Source organism: Asterias amurensis, chromosome 6 (genome assembly GCF_032118995.1).
Source record: "Asterias amurensis chromosome 6, ASM3211899v1".
Lineage (NCBI taxonomy): Eukaryota > Metazoa > Echinodermata > Asteroidea > Forcipulatida > Asteriidae > Asterias > Asterias amurensis.
In genome coordinates this window covers 24,052,248-24,073,863 of record NC_092653.1, presented here as the reverse complement: position 1 = coordinate 24,073,863, position 21,616 = coordinate 24,052,248, and the positions used below count along the sequence as shown (strand labels likewise).

At 39.4% G+C, this 21,616-nt stretch overlaps 3 protein-coding genes across 3 annotated transcripts; 2 read left to right on the top strand and 1 right to left on the bottom strand.

Annotated features, from left to right (window-relative positions):
• Nucleotides 1–2,375: 2,375 nt before the first annotated feature.
• On the top strand, nucleotides 2,376–9,449 carry LOC139938887 (cytochrome P450 2U1-like). The gene is made up of 4 exons (XM_071934536.1): nucleotides 2,376–2,900; nucleotides 6,866–7,630; nucleotides 7,777–7,974; nucleotides 8,429–9,449. The coding sequence occupies exons 1-4, from the start codon at nucleotides 2,510–2,512 to the stop codon at nucleotides 8,623–8,625; spliced, it is 1,551 nt and encodes a 516-aa protein (XP_071790637.1). The 5' UTR covers nucleotides 2,376–2,509; the 3' UTR covers nucleotides 8,626–9,449.
• LOC139938888 (development-specific protein LVN1.2-like) lies at nucleotides 8,701–13,388 on the bottom strand. The gene is made up of 6 exons (XM_071934537.1): nucleotides 13,100–13,388; nucleotides 12,083–12,243; nucleotides 11,727–11,802; nucleotides 11,095–11,280; nucleotides 10,707–10,801; nucleotides 8,701–10,048 (listed from the first exon to the last, which is right to left on the bottom strand). Exons 1-6 carry the CDS (start codon nucleotides 13,212–13,214, stop codon nucleotides 9,956–9,958), a joined length of 726 nt encoding a protein of 241 aa, XP_071790638.1. The 5' UTR covers nucleotides 13,215–13,388; the 3' UTR covers nucleotides 8,701–9,955.
• A 1,927-nt stretch (nucleotides 13,389–15,315) lies between these two features.
• LOC139938400 (ependymin-related protein 1-like) lies at nucleotides 15,316–21,616 on the top strand. Its single transcript, XM_071933905.1, has 6 exons — nucleotides 15,316–15,600; nucleotides 17,786–17,946; nucleotides 18,289–18,364; nucleotides 19,197–19,373; nucleotides 19,829–19,923; nucleotides 20,271–21,616. Exons 1-6 carry the CDS (start codon nucleotides 15,495–15,497, stop codon nucleotides 20,358–20,360), a joined length of 705 nt encoding a protein of 234 aa, XP_071790006.1. The 5' UTR covers nucleotides 15,316–15,494; the 3' UTR covers nucleotides 20,361–21,616.

Here is a 21,616-nt window from a genome sequence, read left to right as displayed (position 1 = left end):
GTTTGGGGCAAACTTGCATAAACAAAATTAAAACAAACGAGCGGTTCCAAGGTATTTTTTGCTTTTAATGCTGTTACATGTTAACTACCTAAGTGAAGGTGGCAGTAACTTGCCATATCTTCCTGGCAGAATGGTTTGAACGAACCCGGTTATTACCACTCACCACTTTCTATCCCTGCCAAAGGTTTGTTTTAAAAACTTTCGTTTAATGACTTCCCCACAAGGAGTGGTTGACCTAGAAAAAGAAGTCCCAGCTCTCCTTGGCGCAATGTGTATCCCACACCCCTATACCCCCTGCGGGGACTTGACAGCTTTGTTTATGACGCTGCTCCAAATTTCCACGACCTTATACAACATAAAAACGTAAATCACATTTTTGTTTTACAGTTTTACGGCAAAATGTTATCCGAAATTGTTTGATGTTTTCATGTCTGGAATTTAACTCATAATATTTCCTCCAGACAGAATATTTTGAAATCCGTGCACCCTCGGGTACTTTTTTGTCCAAGTCAGTTTTCTTGACAAGAAAAATGTTGAGAAACGTTACCGCCTTTAGGGTGTAGCATACTTCAAAGTGTAACAAATCATATTTTGTGTTTATAGTTATTACAAAAAAAGTGTGTGAGTTTCTGTTTGGTTACATCTGGAACACCTTAAAATGTTGGCTTTAATCAGTTTGATTGAATCAGTGAGGGTGCAACATGTCTGAGAAAATGATGCAGAGAAAGTTCACTTACCTGTAGATAACAGAACTAAAACATTTTAGAATCTGTTGAAAGCAAGGCCGCCATTAGGTGATACTTTAACAATTTAATAGGACACCTTGTTCACAAAAGGTGACTAAGTAATTTTCTGATGGCAGGCAACGGTGCACCCGGGTTTATGTGTCTGTTTAAAAAAATGTATAATTACCACAACGCAGTGAATAATATTTTGAGGCATTGCATGGTGAGGTATCAATAGGGCATATCAGTGGTTTGCAGTGACACCATGTGTGTGTCGACAGTTCTAAAAAGAACTGCCCTGTTCTTCAATTACTACCTGGGTGGAAGGTATAAAATCGACCGGGACTACTAAATGGACACCAACCCCCAGAAATCCGAGATGAACTATTAAGGCTTGAATCGCTTCTACGACTCAAATTTGGGGTGAACTACTATCAAATCCCCTTCAAAGTGAACCCTTTCTCGAAATAGTTGAATCTATCAAGAGCTGAAGTGCTTTTTATAAGTTTCCATTTAAAGCATTTTTTACTTTGTTTTCAAGTGTAAAGTTCAACCGTTTTTAAATTAAGGTTGCAAATAAACCTGCTATTCTATTCTTTTCCGGTCATTAATTTTTCTGGAGTAGGGGCCCATTACCAATCTACGCCCCTATCTTAAAGCCGAATAAATAACTAGGCCAGTGCAACTGGCTAACTGCTTTCATCGGTGTCTAGAAAAGAGGCGTGACCCTCTAAAAAAAAAAAAAGAGGGGTGCTGGTGGCATTCTTGTACTTGAGAATGTCACGATCTGTTCATTAACACCATTTTTCGCGTAGAGTACCAGTGAAGTTTGTCACATACCATTCGCCGCACCCCGTACTGAAAATTAGGTTATCATGACCACAGTGGGGTTAGGCCAAGTAACAAAAATATACCAGTTGATCGTCCGTGTTTTTCAAAAAAAAAAAAGAGGAGGATCATCCATGAGGGCCTTTTTTGTGTATTTCTTCAAATTACATACATTATTCAAACTGGCCACCTATTCTTTACTTTAAAGTCGCCACTAACGTTATGTTGTTACAAGTTCTTTTAAAAAAAAAGGTTAAATGAGACATACACAAAACATTTATCTTTTTGAAAAGAAAGAAAAGAAAAAGATGCGGCCTCAAAAAGGATGAGTGAGGGGACGATTAACTGTTTTTTATTTTTATTTGGCCTTTTTTTACGAGGAAGGGCTCTATGTACTGCTAGTTTGTCTCGCCGTCAAAGAGACAGCTCGCAGCGTACGCTTGCTTGTTCAGCTAATGTTAGTCTATTTGCTGACGGCAGTCGAAAATCTTGTTTAAACTAAACTTTGTGGATCCCCTCAACTGTTTATTGTCAAAGTCTAGACCCGCCACTGAGAATGTCCTCAAGTTCTGTCTGTAAGCTAAAAAAAAAATCTAGTATAGAAAAAAACGAGGCCACACTTCTAATAGACACTCCACGTAGAGTCAAGTTCGACCACCGACTCAAACACGTGTCAACGCATAGTGTCCATAAAAAAATGGTATGACAGTTAAGTCACTACGTCACAGTGGATATTAAAAAGATTTACATATGAATAAAGGCATAGCTATAAAGGCGAATCACTCAGACGATCATTGCACTATCGTAAATGATAAGCGGGTAAACCTTTGAAAATTGTTTCCGATAACTCACACTAGACAACTTCCGGATGTGGGTGTTTGTTTTATTAATACCTCATATTAGATAAGTTTCTGATTGATGCAAGAAGGGTGTTACCAGTTGTAGAGATAAAAAGTATGGAGGGTGGACGCGAACCTACCCCTGGTTTTAACCAGGAGAAGAGCCTCCTGTTCACTGCCAAATTGGTCATCTTGGTCTTCACGTCTGTCTGGCTGCTGGTCTGGGTGATTCGAGAGTACCTTAGTAAACCATCCCTCAACCTACCACCGGGACCGAGAGGCTGGCCCTTCCTGGGCATCCTGCCGTCTCTAGGCATGAGTGCACCCCATGAGAGGCTGGCTGAGGTAGCCGCTAAGTACGGCGGGTTGTTCACCTGTTACTTCGGCGTGCATCGTGTGGTGGTTCTTGGGGACTATGAGTCTATCACAGAGGCACTGGGTCGGTCTGGAGATGCTTTCAGCGACCGACCAAGGCTGCCGATGTTCACTGAGATTCGAGAAGGAAAAGGTTAGTAGAGATGTCCACTAGAGATCTATAGGAAGTAAAGTAACATGTATGGTCAAACCAAACTCCATCCCCTGATAGGGAGACCGCCAACATTAGGGCTAGATAGCTCATTTTAGTAGAGCGCCGGCACGTTAATCCACAGGTAGAAGGTTCAATTCCAGCTCAAGTCAAATCGTCTTCGTCTCTCTCTTTCTAGTCGACCGAGGTCGGAATCATGTTAAGGCTCGCCCATCTGTCTATCGTCTTTATACTTACGGAATACTTACGGAATCTCGGGCTCTGAATAGACTTGATCTATTTGTTCAACCCTTATTATTAAGAGATTAGAGACTGGAAAAGTTGAAGAAACAGACAATATTATGAAACTAAATAACCAAGCTTGTTTTAGATGTACGTGTTTCGAACGGAAAACTGGCAAACAAATTAATACAACTCATGTGAGTTGCGAAATTACGGACGCATATTGCCGCCACAAGAATAAAAAACCTTATCGTGTACATACTAAGTGGATGAATCGTCTACGTACATTAAGTTGTCGTGTACGTACATGATACGTTTGAATGTGTCGTGTATATACACGATAAGTTATCCTGTACGTACACGATAAGTTTATAATTATAGTGTACGTACACGATACATCCAAACTTATCGTATACGATAGATAACTTTGGTCATGTGGCGACCGCTTTCGTATGAAATGCCTTTGCGGGTTTTTTCTTTTTTATTATTTTTTTTAAGCCAACTTGAGCTCAAGTTCGCTGACGTGATCGGAGCAAGGGCGAACGTGCGTCCAGCAGAGTGGACGGCAATGAATTCGAAGTGTGGGAAGGCCGAGTTGATCTGTATTGTTACAGAAGGACGCTTGACCAATTCATTGAAAGTTATAAAGGAGCAGTTTACAGGGACTTTTTGTTGTCTTTCCGTAATGTGGCCTTAAAGGCACTGGACACCTTTGGTGGTTGTCAAAGACCAGTTTTATCACTTGATGTATCCTAACATATGAATAAAATAACAAACCTGTGAAAATGTGGACTCAGTTGGTCATCGAAGTTGCAAGAGAATAATGAAAGAAAACACCATCTACCTGGCAAGTAGACATACACTTGGTGTTACCGCAAACCAAATAAAAAACAGCCTTGTTGCACAATTTAGATGCACAAAGGATAAAGATTTTCATTGTTTGAGTGAGAAATTACCTCTTTCTCAAAAACTATGTTACTTCAGAGCATACAGGGAGCCGTTTCTCACATACTATCAATAGGTCTCCATTGCTCATTACCAAGATAAGCAATTATTTGGGGTAATTACCATTAGTGTCCATTGCCTTTAAGTCGGCTTTCAAGCTAAGTAAGAGTTAGCCCTGAGGGCGAGTTTAGTCCGAGGTTTTTTATTATGAAGTCCTGTTTCATAAACATGCGCTAAGTCAAGGTTTTCCTGATGGAGATAGTGATGGGTGGGTGACTGATTCAATAAAAAACACCAACAGCACTGGGAAACTGAGTTTCTTGGTACTGTTCTTTTCTGGAGCATCGATGTAATCGAGCACGTGGCCTAATTAAGTTGATCAAAATGTGTTATTGAATTGAACGTTGCATATTTGTATTAGCTGCTACACGCTGGGGTCTACCTTGAGCTGAATTGGTGCGAATTACTTCCCTACTCTTGCGATGTGGTCGTGTGAAATAGTGCACTGTTAGTAATGCCGTATACAATGTTGCTGCTAAACTCATCTTATTGTATAATACTAATTTTCATACAGCTTTATATGGAGCATATAAAGATTGTCAAGATGGAAACTTCACCTGAAATGTTTTTTTCCTGAAATGCTGCAAGGTTTTGAAAAATGAGTGAAGTTCTTATCTCGCGATCGAGTCACAAACCCGACTATTTGAAACTAAAGTGAACACATTTTTATGTTAGCAGGTTTTTTCTCACTTATTTTCTCGTGAATATGGTGACCGAAAGATAGCTTTCAAAGATTCCTAATCCATTAGGTTTAACAAAAAAGAAAACATTGATATGAGCGAGAATTGAACCAACGACCTCCCATTTGACGTGCCGTCGCTCTACCAACTTTGACTTGTCTGAGCTTATAAATCAATATATCCAGTGAGTTTCCCGTATGGTTTATTACTTGATATCATTTCAAATACATAACACAATGTGTGGTTAAAACCCCCATCTAACTTTCCCATCCACATTACAGCTATTTTTGTTCTGCTCATCAAACTATCTTCTGCATTTGTATCTGACAAACAAACAAATACATGACTATTCTATAACCTGGTTTGCTTGTGGCTTTCCGGCCTATGGTAAACTATTCAAAAACATCCTCCCCAAAAACACCACGACCTAAAGCCACATACCTCTAGTGTTTGATCCCGGTCCACGTTCTAGGGTAGGGCCTACTTAAAACTGTCTAGCCACTGTCAAATAAAAGTAATAAATAACTTATACTCCTTCCATTCTTAAATATTAGTGTGATACGTATTACCGCACAGGGAGTTAACCCCGTTCAATTTATCCCAAAGTGTTACTGTGATAATCCACAGGGACAGGCCGGCAATATTAAAGGGATTTCACTGAAGACGAACAGAGTATACTGTTGGAAATGCGAGACCAAACCGGCTCTCTTTTGATCCCACATTCCTCCAAAAGAGTTTTAATACATGGTTATATCCGCAAGTTTACTGTTTGATCAGATTTCAAAACATTGGCTTTGAAAAGAGATCAAAAGGCCTGCATTGAATAGTTGAATAGTTTGTAATGTCCATACCTATATCTGAGTCAGATATTCCGGGTCAACATGACCGGAAACCCGGGTCAGTAAGGTGTTTTTTTGTTTGAATCCCTGGTCAAGTTGACCTCAGTCAGAAGTGATGCAGAGAATGTCCTTGTCTGCTAGGGGTCATTTGGTTTAACATGACCGGAAACCTGGGCCAGTTAAAGGAATTGTTTCATTCAATTGCCGGGTAATTTTGATCCAGAAACGGATCACAATATCATACAGGGTAGGGTCTGTTCATATCTGACTCGGGTCTTCCGGGTCAACCTTGGAGACAGGGTCAGTAAGGTGTATGTTTTTCGAGTTCTGTATCATGTTGACCCCAAACGGGTCAGAAATGAAACAGACATTTTACCCATATCTGAGTCGGGTCTAAACCCGGGTCAGTAACATATTTTTGATTAAGTTTCGGGTTATTTTAAACCGGAAATGTGCATGCCCTATTTAAGGACCCTAAAACAAGGTAAATTCTAACCTTGGACTTTGTGTCTGTGTGTGGTTCGTTTGCGGTTTAATGGTACACCACTAGGGTCAGATTAACACACAGCGAGAATTTATTACATGTAATTATGGACCGCCACCGTTACAGTTGTAAATATTCACACGAAAATTTATTGCGGCTATAAAAAAGGCAGACCGTCGGTTCTTTGAGTCCCATTCGGGGCAGTGCTCTTTATCCTTGAACTTGGTTGACCCCCACTCGAGCCTATACTTCTAGCTCTCATATCAATTATTCTACACATCGCACAGTCAATATGTAGATCGTATAGTGTGTGTGTAAATACTTGACTCTATATGCGGAGGCATGGTCGGCATACACTGCCTATAATTACTATATTCTGGAAAAATCATGTAAGGTCTACTTGGTTTAGGGTAGGACACTATTACCATCAGTTTAAGTTCGAGTAAATATAAAGTAAAATCAAATTCCGTTTTGGCTCAAGGGTATCCCCCATAGAGCTACGTCTGGCTGACAGTAGCGTTTATAAAACAGAGGGGGATTACGTATTGTAAATCTTGCCCCAAAATAAGAATGTAGCTGGTTATACGCCCCTGATCACGTCAGACCTTCAAATCAGATATCTTTCTAATGCCAAAATGAACTTGCATCATAAACTAAAATCTATTGTGTTACTTTTTGACCAAAGGTTATTGTATTGACTCTATTTCTCCCAAATAGGTATTGCCGGAGCGTTCTATGGCAAACACTGGAAGGAGCAGCGGGCATGGACGTTTAACGCGCTCCGTGGCCTGGGGCTTGGAAAGGACAACTTCGCGGTAAATATCACCACCGAGATCTGTTATCTCTGTGACCGGCTGAAGGCGAATCCGACGGTTCCGTTGGATCCCAACCACTCCCTCAACACCGCGGTGTCTAACATCGTCTGCTCGATCGTATACGGAACCCGGTATGAGTACGATAGTATCCGGTTCAAACGGATGCTCGCTCTACTCCAGGAGAATTTCGAGCTGGCCGGAATGGCCGGACTGGTCAACTTCTTCCCGTTCTTAAAGTACGTTCCGCTGAGTGGGTTTAGGAAATTCCGTTCCAACCTCCAGGAACTTATATCCAGTCTGGTTACAAAGTCCGTACGCGAGCACCTGGGGACGTTCAATAAGAACAACATCCGGGACTTCATCGACGCGTATTTAAATGAGATACGCAGACGCAGTAGCGACGGGCAGACGTCACCGTTTACAGAGGATAACTTGACCTGGGTCATCGCTGATCTGTTTGCAGTAGGCACGGAGACCACCGCCCTAACTTTGAGATGGGCACTGCTTTATATGATCGCGCATCCTGGTGTGCAGTGCCGGGTACAGGAGGAGCTGGATGAGGTGGTTGGGCGTGCCCGTATGCCGTCAATGGAGGAGCGACCCCGGTTGAACTACACGAGGGCCGTTATAAGTGAGATTCAGAGAATACGCTACATTGCCGCAATAAGTAAGTCAACTCTTTAAAACACACTTCTATTAATCAGATATATTGTATCTTTTCTGATGTATAAAATTGCCTACCATAATGTAATACACTTAGCCTACCGATAGATGTTTAATTTAACCATATACGTTTGCCATCTTACCCTATAGCCGTGCCCCGGGCAACCACAGAGGACACCAAACTATACGGCTACGATATACCGAAGGGCACCACGGTCATGCCAGTCATGTGGGCCGTCATGCACAACGCCAAGACATGGCCGGAGCCAGACCAATTTAGACCGGAGCGTTTCTTGGACGAGAGAGGGCAATACCGCAAACATGAACATTTTCTGCCTTACGGAACAGGTGGGTGCCCCTTTAACTAAACCTGATTTCTAAAATTCATAAATAGACTTGCAAAGAAGTCCTCTGACAGCACTTTACTGTTGAACTTTTTATGAATAAAATGTTGTTACAACTGGGATATCATATTGTAAAGGTTTGCTAAAGCAAAAATGCATCGAGTAAGAATGGGTAAATTGAAAATAAAATCGCCGTTTGATTTTGTTGAATTTCACGCATCGCTTTTCGGGCATGTCTACATTGGGCTTAAACTTGTTATATTAATTTGAAAGAAATGTTTACCATAAGTGTAAACAAAGTTGACATTCATTGTCGCAGAGTTCGCGGGCCTGTAGATCCCAGGTCTCATGACCATAGGTTCTAGGTCCCAAATCATATATCTATGACTTGGGATCTGGAACCAGTCTATCACTTATATTGTTCTAGAAGTAACCGACATTCGATATACTCTTTATAGGTCGTCGTATGTGCCCAGGCGAGCGACTGGCCAGCATGGAAGTATTCTTGTTTTTCACCCACCTTCTTCATCAATTTAATTTCACTCTGCCGTTGGGGGCGCCAGAGCCATCTCTCAAGGGACGAATGGGGATTACTTTGGCACCGGAACCGTTTGAACTGATCGCCACGTGTAGACAAATGGAGAGGCTTGAGTAGCTAGTTCATTGCCTCAATTTAGATGTATAGTTGTGTAAAATAGTGGACATATAAATTGCAAGCATTCAAACACCATTGCATGTCACATTTTGTTTTATTGGCTACCTTGTGGAAACCGAAAGCATTAGAAACAACAGCCTGACTATAGCCGGATATCCGACTTGCATGGAATCCTGACAACCTCTATATGGAACTACAGCAGAACCTGACTATTTTTGCATGTAAAGTACTGTCGTCTGCTAGGTTTTCTGTGCTGTTTTGAATGTGATTTTTTTCCAGGGACAAGGACTAAACATTAGCCTTGGTATCTACTATTTTCGGAATCAGCAGCCCCAAAATAGGTAAAATAGGCACGTTACCGACTTTTGCTTAACAATGCCGCTAACCCCCTTAAGTAGACCCCTTTTTGAAATCTGGTCTAGACTAAAAAGAATTATTGTAACACAATTAAAATCGACGAATAATATTATTATTATAACTGTTTTATTTTATGAATTGCTTTGAGTATGTATAATAGGCGACACAACTTCTTAATAAAGGTAATATAAATGTATTAAACATGTTTGATTAAAATGAATTAAACTATTAGATACAAAATAATGTCACGAGCAAACAATTAATTTTTGCAACGAAAACGGTTCGAATCGGAATTATACATCACGAAATCAACAAACGCTACACGTATTGTGACCCAATAGATCTTGACTTCCGGTTCAAACCGGAAGTTGAAGTTTTATATTGGAAGTTCACTCTTGAACCAGTCATTGGATTGATATAAAGTAATGTCGTCACCAATTAATTAAATCTTAATTAAATGACATCACTCACGAACACCTTGTTTTTTTTTTAATTATCAAAAACTGAACGACTAGTTTTAAGTCTATGTTCTAACTCTGTTCTCGGTTAAAGGCAGTGGACACTATTGGTAATAACTCAAAATAATTATTAGCATAAAACCTTACTTGGTAACAAGTTATGGGGAGAGGTTGATGGTATAAAACATTGTGAAAAACGGCTCCCTCTGAAGTAACGTAGTTTTTGAGAAAGAAGTAATTTTCCACGAATTTGATTTCGAGACCTCAGATTTAGAATTTGAGGAGTTTGAAATCAAACATCTGAAGGCACACAACTTTGTGTGACATGGGTGTTTCTTCTTTTAATATTATCTTGCAACTTTGATGACCGATTGAGCAAAAACTTTCACAGGGTTGTTTATTTTATGTTTATGTTGAGATACACCAAGTGAGAAGACTGGTCTTTGACTTTTGCCAATAGTGCCCATTGTCTTTAAGCTGTATTGGACTTCTACGGCTGTTTGATGTTTGGCAGGTCACTCCTCATACTTCATCATGAGGTTGGTGAATGGCAAAAACCCCGACACTGGATTGACGTCCACAGATCTTTTTGATCTCTCAGATATTTCCTGTAAATAAATACGAAAACTTTAAGTCAAATATTCACTAATTCCCTATTACGAATCCTCCCTTATCATTCGTTATAACGCACTACAACGCTTTCGCGAATAGCTTTACGTCCCATCTGAAGGACGCGGCATTAAGTGTTTTGTGTATAATAGGACACAATTGGCACGACTGGGACTCGAACCCACACACTGATGAGCATTTGTAAACATAATGTATGGTTTATGACGTAGGCCATGGACTGATTTGCATGATGAGTTTCTCGTATCACCTGATAAAGTCATCAGATAGCACGTAACATTAATCTACTTCAGTGTTACATAAAGCACTTTACAGAGTCAAGGTTTTTGTTTACTACAATCCATTCACATCATGAAATTTAAGAAATTCATGGCACGTTTGATGTTGTAGTCGTTTAGATGATCTTCCCGGCAAGGAAGGGTACTCGGCAAAGTTCAAACAAGGGGATATAAACACCAAGCTGGCAACAGCAAATCTCTCGCAACATTGGTTTAATTGTTGTCTTTGCTTATAAATTGCACAACTGATTATGACAAAACTTGTTCTAGTCATTGTGAAGTCAATGGTTAGCTTGGGGATTCGAACCCACAGCGTTGTGATTGCAGGTCCATCAGTCTGACCACGGTGACATTTACTTACTTTAGGGCAGAAGGATGGAAGTTTGAACCAATGATCGGGATCTTTGACTCCGATCACGAAGTTGACGAAACCAGAAGTCTTCATCACTGGCAGGGCTGTTGTAAAAAAGAGAAGAACAATTCATTGTTTTCTGACGACTGTTTGATGATGAATATTTTTGGTAACTTTTTGGTTTTCTGGCAATCCTCAACCTATCCCAGGTCAGACTTCATTTTGTTGTCCAATAATTAAGTAATGTAAAGTCTCAGTAAGGGTATTTTGGGCCATTTACTCGATTACTAAACGGTTCCTTTAGTTAAAGGCACTGACCCCTTTGGTAATTGTCAAAGACCACTTTGCATAAACATAATTATGCATAAAATAACAAACCTTCTTTACTGTTACTCACATGGTGCTAGTGTTGAATCCAAAGACCGCCCAATCGAAGTTGTGCCGACTGGGATGCAATTGTCACGGGTAACAGTCAATGATACGTTGCCTTCAAATAGTCCCTTCTGATTGAGTGGGAAAGTGTAAACGTTTACATCCAACCCCTTATCACCAAAGTAAAAAGTCCCTCCATCTTGAGCATTGTCTAAACCAAATGAAGAAAATATAGTTGTTAGAATTACTTTTTAGTTATACTATGCTACATGGCAATTTTAATAAAAGCCCTATGGTCGTACTTTTGTTCTAAAGCTCTGGTACGTTATACCAGCTAGCAACTGGCAAATATATCTCTGTTTATTCATTTTTAAGTAAGTCCCATTTCCATTACTCCTACTATAGGAGAAAACGCTTGGTAAACCTAATTCAAGGTCGTTTAACCGCTTTTTTTTACAACATAGACTGGTCCGCTGTCTCAAATAAATTTCCTATGGACTCATACACAAACGAGCCTTAGTCTATCCGGCACTAATAACTCAGTTTGGTAAATCAATGGTTCTCGATAATGTACAGATGTTACCGTAAACAATGGAAATTTCCGTGGTAAGTCTGCTGCCACTTAGCGTTCAGAAGTTTTCCATTATTACCACTTACCCGGAACACATCTAAACTGTGGCTCATTCATAACAGCCTTTGTGCATGTTTCTCCAACGATGACGTAATCCACTTTCTGAAATGAACAATCGTACACATGGCGTTCATTTGTTTGTCTATTGAAATACTACTGCTCCGGGTCAGTTTGACTCGTTTATGGGTAATTTTGACACAGATTCCGGGTCAAGCTTACTTAGGAATGGGTCAGACCTACGAGACGTGTATCTTGGTAAATTTTGCTCCGGATCCGATTTGGTTTCAGGTCACCTATGACCCTGAAGTTCAATTATTAGGTGACTCTTTTTCAAACTGATAAAAAACATCAAACTGCCTGTATAGCAAAACAAAAACATTACCTCCTTGTAGTTTATGATGATCTTCAACTTGGTCGTTGTGCCGTTGTAGATCTGTGTCAATTCGGTAGCAGCCAGTCCATTTTGAGAATCTACAGCGATTTTTGAGAAGCTGTTTGCAACTCCTCCTTTCCCATTCGGTAGAGCATAGCCATCAACTTCGCCTGAAAAGACAACCATGAATAATAGTAATAAGCACGCCCTCTCGGCCTGAAACTGCGTGGATGGAGTAGGTTAGACTTGACTCAAGTCCCAATCCCGTGCCATCGCCAGAAAACTATTGTTTTGTGATGCTCTGCGTTACATTTTGACGGCGAGGGCGCACTGCTTTACGGCACGATATGCTAAGGGACCTCTCGCACACGAGAACGGGACTTGAATCAAGTCTATAGGAGTATGTGGGGTTTGCGGTAGCACCGTGATAAAATCTCCTGTGAGCTATACAGTGTTGCATCTGAAATGAACCGGTTGTATGTCAAAAATCGAAATAGCAAAGTGGACATTCACTGTACGTGAATGTTCAATATCAAACTAGTTTTACATATTGGACATATCGGACATTGTCATTCACATAATATACATGTAGTAGGTTTGTACAGCCGATCATGGAGGATTCCTCCATGAGCCGATGGACTACAGCAATATGTGTCCATTGTCCAATATTCATGAAAAGAAGACACTCATTGTATAGGCCTACCAACAGCATCATTAGCATTGCAGACATTCGCTGTACCGAACTCCTAATGTCCAATATTAAACTACATCATGGAGGCGGATACTGCATGGATGTTTGACATATTGGACCATGTAATTTACATTAGGCCATTTCAGTTGGTACGTCCGTGCAGCAATGTCTCATGATGAGACATGTCAAATGTCCATTAGTGAAACTAATACATTCACTGCATGCATGCCAACAGCACGTACATGTATATCGATTTAGCACTGTAGACATACGTAATTCAATGTCTATATCACACTACAACGGAGGTATAGGAAACATTGATGCACTACTCTTACCCATTGATGCTTCATATTGATCGGGGAAACAGCAAAACTTAGCCTTGCTTGGTGGTGCTGACGTGACTACACCAACTACTGAAATAACAAACGCACATACCAAGAACACCTTCATTTTGTCCACCAAAAAGCTGAAAACTTCGAAATAAGTCAGTACCGTATGAGCCCGCTCTCTCTATTTAAGTGTTCGTCACTATAGTCAGTGCTGTAGTCAGTGCTGTAGTAGTGATAACACTGAAAGAACAAACGGCGCATGACTCAAAATCAACAAAAGTTCACAAGGTCTGAGCACTTTAACATGCTTTAACTAAGTCTTTACACATACAAAATGCTAACCCCAAGGCGCTGTACAAGTTAAATTTAAACATGATGTCATCACACACCTCTTGAACTTATTGATTCATTGTTTGTTTTGAAAGTTGGCGCTGGACACGTGGCATGATGTAACCCCCCCCCCCCCCCAACCGGTATTGTGTATTCACATTGCTCTGGGAATCGTATACAGTGTTTAGAGGACCTGTGGTGGATTTCACAAAGAGTTAGGACTAGTCTTATCTCGACTTACTCGTCCTAACTTAGGACTAGCTGTACGTTTATGATATCTCTATAAGGACTAGTCCTAAGTTGGGACTAGTCCTAAGTTGGGACTAGTCCTAACTCTTTGTGAAATCGACCCCTGATGGAGTAGACTACTTCTATCTGTACCAAGGAAAAGAGAGTGTTACAGTAGTGGGACATTGTGGGGAGGGGGAGGGGGCGGGGGCACGCACACACACAAACTAAACGCCTGCAGTGGACCTCCTATTGTCCCTCGTTTGTATATTTGACAACAGCTCCCGTTGGTTTTGTACACGTTTTCCAACTGTGGACCTCTTTCCCGAACGTGGACCCTATTTTCCTCTTTTGTTACCCGGTATGAATGTGTGTACATACCCATCCTGTGCCACAACATCAGGCATGTTGTATATGTATTTTAATTTAAAATTATTATTAGAGGAGATGGCCTAATTGCTTTCGATCCAAACCGGACCTTCGTCAGAATTTATACATTAAAATTTGTGTTATTATTATTATTATTATTTTTTTTTTTATAATCCCAACTTATATTAATTTGTATATTCAGCATGTTTGCTCAAACGACGCCATTCTAATGCCATTATCAATCCCGATGACGAATCACCGATTATTGGTTTTAAGCAAACATGAAAACGACGCTCAAGTCGATCAAAACAAGTTTCTGTTTGAGATCAGTTTATAAGGTTCGTTTACCATTTTGACCATTGGACCTCCATTGTGTGGAAGTTTGAACAGTGTCCCTGTCAACAACTGTTTCAGTCGGTTATGGATTAACCCAAATTAACCCAATTGGTTAAAACCACACATCCTTAACATTAAAGGCACTGGACACTATAGGCCTATTGGTTATTGCTCAAAATAATTACAAGCATAAAAACATACTTTCATGCTCCTTCGTTTTGCTCATCCGCATGAAAAACAGTTTAATTCTATAATGAGACGACACCAAGGAGGAGGTAGTTTCTCGCTCAAATAATAAAAGACTTCAACTGAAGCCTTTTATTATGCATCTGAAAGCACACAAAATATACAACATTAGTGTTTTTTTCTTCTCTTATTATTCTTATGCAAAATCGAGGGCCATTTGAGCCAACATTTTCACAAACCAACCGTGTCCAGTGCCATTGTCAATTGGGTCATTTTTGTGTAAAACCCTATCATGCAGTATTACTATACGGATAAGGAAAACATCTTGTCCAATATTGTGCTCCAAACTATTATTGCATCATATTAATATTGAAGAGAAACGGCGCAACGTTTATTGACAAAGTGCTTCATTATTTTGAACTAGCCGACAAAAAAATAAATAAAAAGGGCTACTCTTGTTGGTTTAACTGAATTTATGTTTAAATTGTTAGCCTATATAGAAAAGTTAGATTAACTTGTAAATTCTGATGCCTATAATACCCCCCGTGATTTTTACGTGATCTAGGTCAGTCACGAGACTGCTGCACACGCTTGCTATAAATAGTTATTACTAAGTGGTGACGTCATTGTACAATAAAGGGGAGTGATATAATTGTACACGTACAATGCAAACCTCGATCTCATACGTAGTCAATGCGTTTAAATAATCTGTGCATGCTTTGGGTGGAGAGGTTCCGGGTACGAGGCTGTGGCCTTGTATCAATAAAATGAAAACAATAATTTAAATTCAGGCGCCTGCACTGCATGCTTTGATGAACGCATATAAAACCGGCTGCTCTGTCCACGCACTATACCATAACACTTTGACACACTTGAACCAAACCATTGACATTTTTGAGGTAGGCCTACCATACAGTATCAAGTCCTGTCAAGAATTGTTATAAACCTGAAGATGTACTTCTCTACAGTTTGTGTGTTCGTCCTTGTGGCGGTAACTGCATCAGCACCAACCAACCAACAGGGCTGCTGTTTTCCTAAACAGTTTGAGGCTTCAATCGGTAATGTGAACTTCACAGTAATATGGGGGAGACTTTTATGGGTTACACACCTATGTTCTGATCTGACACCCCTAATGCCTAACCCCAACTTAACCTTAACTCTAACCCTATTAGCGTGAGGGTACACTGCAAAAACGTTGGTCAAATCATTTGTTGGGCAAAGTAACTTCAACAATTAATTGCCCAACAAAACCAATAATTGGTGTTGGACAAACATTTTGTTTGCCAAATTTGTGTTTAAAAAGCGGAACAAAATTTGGGCAAGTGTTTGGCAAATAATTCGTAATCTGAATTTATCATAACTTTTGGTTACACTTTTGCGTATTTATTGGAGCAACTTTTTTTGGTAATTTTAGTTAATTTCGATTGTTGGTTAAAATGATGCACATTAATTGGTCAAAATCATCCGATCATGCGCACTACGATCAAAGAGTTGCCCAAAAGTTGGGCAAGGTATGAAAAAACATAACGATATTTTCCAACATGGCGAGTGGAGGAGTGGCTGTGATGAGCGGGGTTTTCCCAGTAGATATAGATCAAATTTAAAGGTTAGTTTTTAACTAAATATGAAGTTGTGTTTTCTATTCAGTCGTACATAGTCGTGACAGTTGCAGAGGGAGCAACAATGTGACACTACTGTTGAATTAGTTTCAGTTTTTAGTTTCAGTTTTATCATGCCATTATGTGCAACTGTCACGACTGTGTACAACAACTGAACAGGAAACAAACTGTATTTATTTTAGTTGAAAACTAACCTTCCAAAGCATCTACAAACCACTGAGCACCCTCTCGATTTTGAGAGAGATGACAAGGCCTTGGAAGGTCACAGCTCACCACCGTTTGCCATCGTGGAAAAGATATTTTCTACGCCTGGTTGTATGACGTATCACAGAAGAAACTGTAAATCAAAGGGTTAAATACATTCACCATTTGTTGGATAACACCGAAAAGGGTTAAATCATTAATAAAATCATCGCCCAATAAGTGAGTTACTGATAATTTATTAAATACCCAGAAAATGGGTAAACAAAAAATTACGCAACTGTTGGTTACCAAAATATACCCAACTATTGATGAGGAAATATTACCCAATTATTTGGCAATCAGAGTGCCTAACTTTGATGGGTAATATTTTGCCCAAAAGTTGGAGGAGTTCACTATTCGCCCTTAATTGGGTAAAAAGTTGGGCATTTTTTTACCCAATTTGTTTACAGTGTATATTATGTGAGCGGAACGTAGGGCTGTGTCGAAACATTATAGGGGTGCAGGGGAAGTTAGGCCTACCTATGTTTTAGTATACAAAAGAGATACCTAAAAGGGTAGGCATACGTTTGGTATTAAATACTCTTAAAACTAAGACATTTTGTTATTTTTATAAGCCTAAACAGCAGCTTTCACTAGTATATATATATAGTATATATAAAGCATGTCACTTCGAAGTATTATAATGCAAGCTCAAAATTGTTTAATGACCTTGAAAAAACTTTATCTCAATGTCTTGATAACAAGCTATGACGTCATGATGACAAATATTTTTTGTTTCAAAAATGCAAACTTTTGAACCACAATACTTCACGAATACGAATATTTTCTACAACAAAAAACACCTTGTTTTCCCCTTTAAAATAACGTTGTCTGCATGGTAGTATTCTTGAACCTATATCAAAAGGCTCAAGTGATAATAAATGATGATAATGGATATTTATATTGCGCATTATCCACCTATAGTAGGGTGCTCAAAACGCATGGAAAGACAAAAGCATCAGATGAAGGGAAATAAAAGAAAGAAAAAACTACTGAAAAGCTGGGCCCAATTTCATGGCTCTGCTTACCGTAGGCAAATAATCGGCGCTTACGGAAGCAGGGAATTCTGTGCTTACGTCAAGCGTATTTCACGGGTTAGTGGGGAATTTTGGCTTGTGCGCGTGCGTACTCCCCTCCCCATTCTACGCTTACAGCTAACGCAGAAATTCGGCGCTTGCACGTAAGCGGAGAATTGTGATCGTAAGTGCAGAATTCGGTTAGCAGAACCATGAAATTGGGCCCTGGTTGAAACAAATGAAATTTTAATCTGTCTTTAATTAGGATGGACTGAGGTAGGCAGTAATGTAAAACAAAATCCCTAACCACACATTTTATGGTGAAAGTTCAGTAACGACCAAAGATTGTCTTTCCTTTTCCCCAGGCCAAGTGAATGGGTTGGTGCTACCGACTGGAATGCCCATTGTCCAAAATAATTATATCATGGGTGCGTTCGACTTCACCAATAATCGAGCCGGAGAATTGATACAAACAGAGACCATGGGAAAAATTTCTTCAATCAAGGTCATAATAGACTATAAGGAGGTAAGATTCTTCAAATTCAAATTCAAATTCAATGTTGGTTTATTTTATGTAAAAATACACATCACCAATTAAAAAGTCAAAGATTAGGGGAATTTGGTTTACAATAAAATTGAATTAAAATCACATATTTGTTATGTTAAATACAATGATAAAGATTACTTGAGTGAAGAAGACAAACGGGAATGGAAAGCAACATTTAAAAAATAAAAATAAAAACTGGTCGACACAAAATTAAAAACGCAGTTTAAAGTATAAATTGTTTTTTAACATACAAATCGTCGCCTAACTTTACAATTTTTTTAACCGCCTGTGTTTGTTTGTCTTTTTCTTCATCTTCTTCAGAATTACATGTACACCATTATTGGAAAACAATGCACCAAGAGTGCAGCAACAGGTGATTTTCCTTCATGCACACCAAGTAAGCTATGTTCCGTTTTAAAAGAAGATTATGTAAACATAAATCATGAGATGAGATGCATTGCCTAAAACATGGCAGAACAATGTGTTACATCCGTGATAAATGATTCACATCACACAGACTTCACGGTGTGCCAGTTAAAGGAACATTACAGAATTATTTTTTACTCACAAAACAGTCGCTGGCACAGTGCAAGCACTTTATGTAATCCAACATATAAACAGACAAACCTGTAGAAGTTTAAGATCGATCAGCCTTCTGGGTCACGAGAAAAATCATGATTCAACTTGAGCCTATTTTGAAACCGCTCGATTTGTTTAATAATGTATTTAAATGTAGATGATTGATACAATCAAACTTACCACTGGTAATTTCATTTCAAAAGGTGTGAGCGTTTTTTGAGATATCGCCGAGAATCCGGAGCGGTTTTATCCATGTTCGAAGAAAAATCCGTAATTTTGTTTGGTAACCTCATTACTTTGAAGTGAAACGATTCTCAATTTAAGAGTGAATTCCAAACGTATACTTATTCGCCCTTCGGGTGGGACGTAAAGCCGTTGGTCCCGTGTGTTGTGTGACGCACGTAAAATACACGGTGCACTTATTGTAAAGAGCAGGGGTTCGCCCCGTTGTTACTGGCTGTGGCTGCTGAATGCGCCTTGTAAACCATTATAATGTGCTACATAATTGGGTCTCAGAATTCATAACTTCAATATCTATCTTTCTGTAAAAAAAAAATTAGAAACTAAGCGACTTGAGTACCTTGTTGGTAGATACGTGCGCTATATAAGACTTCAATATTATTATTATCATTATTTATTTTCTTTTAAAGAAACTGCGCAGTTTGTGGGAACTTACTTCATTGGTGATAACCAACTGCAAGCAGACTCCTACTCCTACTATGCCAAGGCACCATCGCCAGTGGAAGGGAATGTGTCGTTCTCGGTTACCCATGATGGCTGCATACCAGTTGGTGCCATCGTCACCGGGAAGACCCTTCAGCAACCATGTATGTATGCAAAACATAACACGGATAAAAAATACAAAAAATAGGAAACGGATGGCCTGTTTTTCCGTATTACTGCCAGGGACAATTTAGAATGTTTTACAACTAAAGTCACCAAACCGGTGAATTAACAACGTTTGTGTTCCCTGTGAATAGCATTTAGGTAAAAGTCCCGATCGCACTAAGCACAGAACTCCCCGGTCGATTTGCAACCTCCGGGAGCAGATCCCAGGACAGTTCTTTTCAGAACATGAGTAGCCTCCCAAACTCCGAAATCTACTCTGCATCAGGGGATGGGCAAGACAAGTTATCAAGGATAAAAATAGCAAACCGAATATGCATTGACCGCCACTCGCGTGAAAGGTCACTGGCTGAGAGTCATGCGCAGTACACTTTTCCATTGTTTTACATCAGAAATGCTGGTCATAACGCCCTTTGTTTTCCCTATTTACTTTCAGCTTTTCCGATCATGAGCTCGTCTGGTTACCTCAACTATACGCAGGGAATCGCTGACCCAGGAAAATGGTTTGACATTCCTGACATCTGCACAAAGGTATTTTTTTTTACGTGTTTAACAGCTTTAATTGGGTGATTGTTTTTTTTCTTCTGGAATGCTAATTCTGAACCACTGTCTAAAGACCGTAAAATGGGACTAATCAAAATAAACGAATTAAGGCAAAATTAGAGCCAATTTTTGCGCACACATTTTCCCCTTAATTGAGTCGACATTTTCTCTATTTTTTTTATTATTTTGGCTTACTTTTTTTTTTTTTTTTTTTTTTTTTTTGCGTTCGCCTAGAATCAGCTATCGAACGCTTGATAGAGACTTGATGGGTCATCAATCTTATTATGTTTCACAATGTTTATTTATTAATGTTTATTTGTTTGTATTTTTGACAGACACAACTCGTCCAGAGATCTGTTGACACCGACCCTCTGATACAACTTGCCAACCGTGTCTCATCACTTCTTCTCCCATCAGCTGCTTGAGTTTCAGTTGGACGATTTCCGGAAGTCAACGCACTCTCTTAGAATAATTATAATTCTAAATTCTTATTGTAAAACGGCTTTTCGTAATAATTAACCAAAACTGCACCCCTGTCGAGCATTCTTTTGTTCTTTCCTTTGTCCCTGCACTGAAAAGTTTCTCATAGACTTTGTACTCAAATGTCATTGTGGAGCCCACCAGTCTTTACAGAATTTCCCGATGGAGTCCTTTCGTTTCCTTCTTGTGTACTTGGTCTACATTAAGGTACCGAAAAGGGAACACTAAGGGTGCGTTCGTTTAGCTTCCCTAGGTCGACCCCGGTGTGTGGCGGTTTTTTTTCCAGGACGAATGTGGGTAATAATCTGCACACGTTCGTCCTGCAAAAAAAACACCACACGCCGGGGCCGACCCGAGGAAGGTAAACGAACGCACCCAATGTGATGCATAACAAAATGGTGTGCTGATTTCAGGGGCCGGCAGGAATCTGCCGCCACCTAGCGTCCGCAATATCTCTCCTTTTTTTAGCTATACTTTCTAAAAGTTTTATATGAATTTCACTCTATGTTCACTCTATTTGATTGAAACTAGGAACAAAATCATCTGCATTTTTTTTTAAATTATCATTATTGGTTTTATAAAACCATTAAAACTTCGCAGCGAAGGGCTGAATACAAAGGTTTATAAGAATAGATTAATTGGTTAAAAATTAAAGAAAAACATAAGGAAACGCAATTTGTTTTTATAAACTTAAAAGTTAATTGGCTTGTGCCACTTGACTAAAATATAGCGAGTAATTGCACGGCTAAGGTAGCGCATAAAAAAAAACAAGTTCTCACTAGTTTCAACCAAAAATTGATTTTCACACAAAAAAGGTCAATGGGCAGAATGCTACCCTAAAGAATGGCTCGTTGCACGGCCATTTCTTGGGTTGTTTTGCAGCGTAATGATACAAAATTAGAGGCAATAAATTTTAAAAGATACAATAAAAAAAATACACGAGAAAGTTTCTTTTTTAAATATGTACTTATGTAGAAAATCAGCTTAAAACCCCTGATGAAATTTTCGTCAGGACCGTCGAACATCCACGTTTAGCAGGTACCAACCCCATTCTCCTTCTTTGATCGTATGAGGGCAGCATTCATAACAGTCACATTGAAATTTCCATGGCGATCTTTTGGGAAAAAATGTTTGTAGTTTCTCGACTCCAAAGTCAAAACATAATACTGGCATGAAGTAATAGACTATCGTAATGACTTAA

Coding starts and splice junctions, on each gene's coding strand:
- LOC139938887 (XM_071934536.1), top strand. CDS start 2,510: ATGGAGGGTGGACGCGAACCTACCCCTGGTTTTAACCAGGAGAAGAGC. Junction 2,901..6,865: donor TGAGATTCGAGAAGGAAAAG/GTTAGTAGAGAT, acceptor TCTCCCAAATAG/GTATTGCCGGAGCGTTCTAT. Junction 7,975..8,428: donor TTTTCTGCCTTACGGAACAG/GTGGGTGCCCCT, acceptor TACTCTTTATAG/GTCGTCGTATGTGCCCAGGC.
- LOC139938888 (XM_071934537.1), bottom strand. CDS start 13,214: ATGAAGGTGTTCTTGGTATGTGCGTTTGTTATTTCAGTAGTTGGTGTA. Junction 12,244..13,099: donor TCAATATGAAGCATCAATGG/GTAAGAGTAGTG, acceptor TTGTCTTTTCAG/GCGAAGTTGATGGCTATGCT. Junction 10,802..11,094: donor GGATTCAACACTAGCACCAT/GTGAGTAACAGT, acceptor TTTTTACAACAG/CCCTGCCAGTGATGAAGACT.
- LOC139938400 (XM_071933905.1), top strand. CDS start 15,495: ATGTACTTCTCTACAGTTTGTGTGTTCGTCCTTGTGGCGGTAACTGCA. Junction 18,365..19,196: donor TTTTCCTTCATGCACACCAA/GTAAGCTATGTT, acceptor TTTCTTTTAAAG/AAACTGCGCAGTTTGTGGGA. Junction 19,374..19,828: donor GAAGACCCTTCAGCAACCAT/GTATGTATGCAA, acceptor ATTTACTTTCAG/CTTTTCCGATCATGAGCTCG.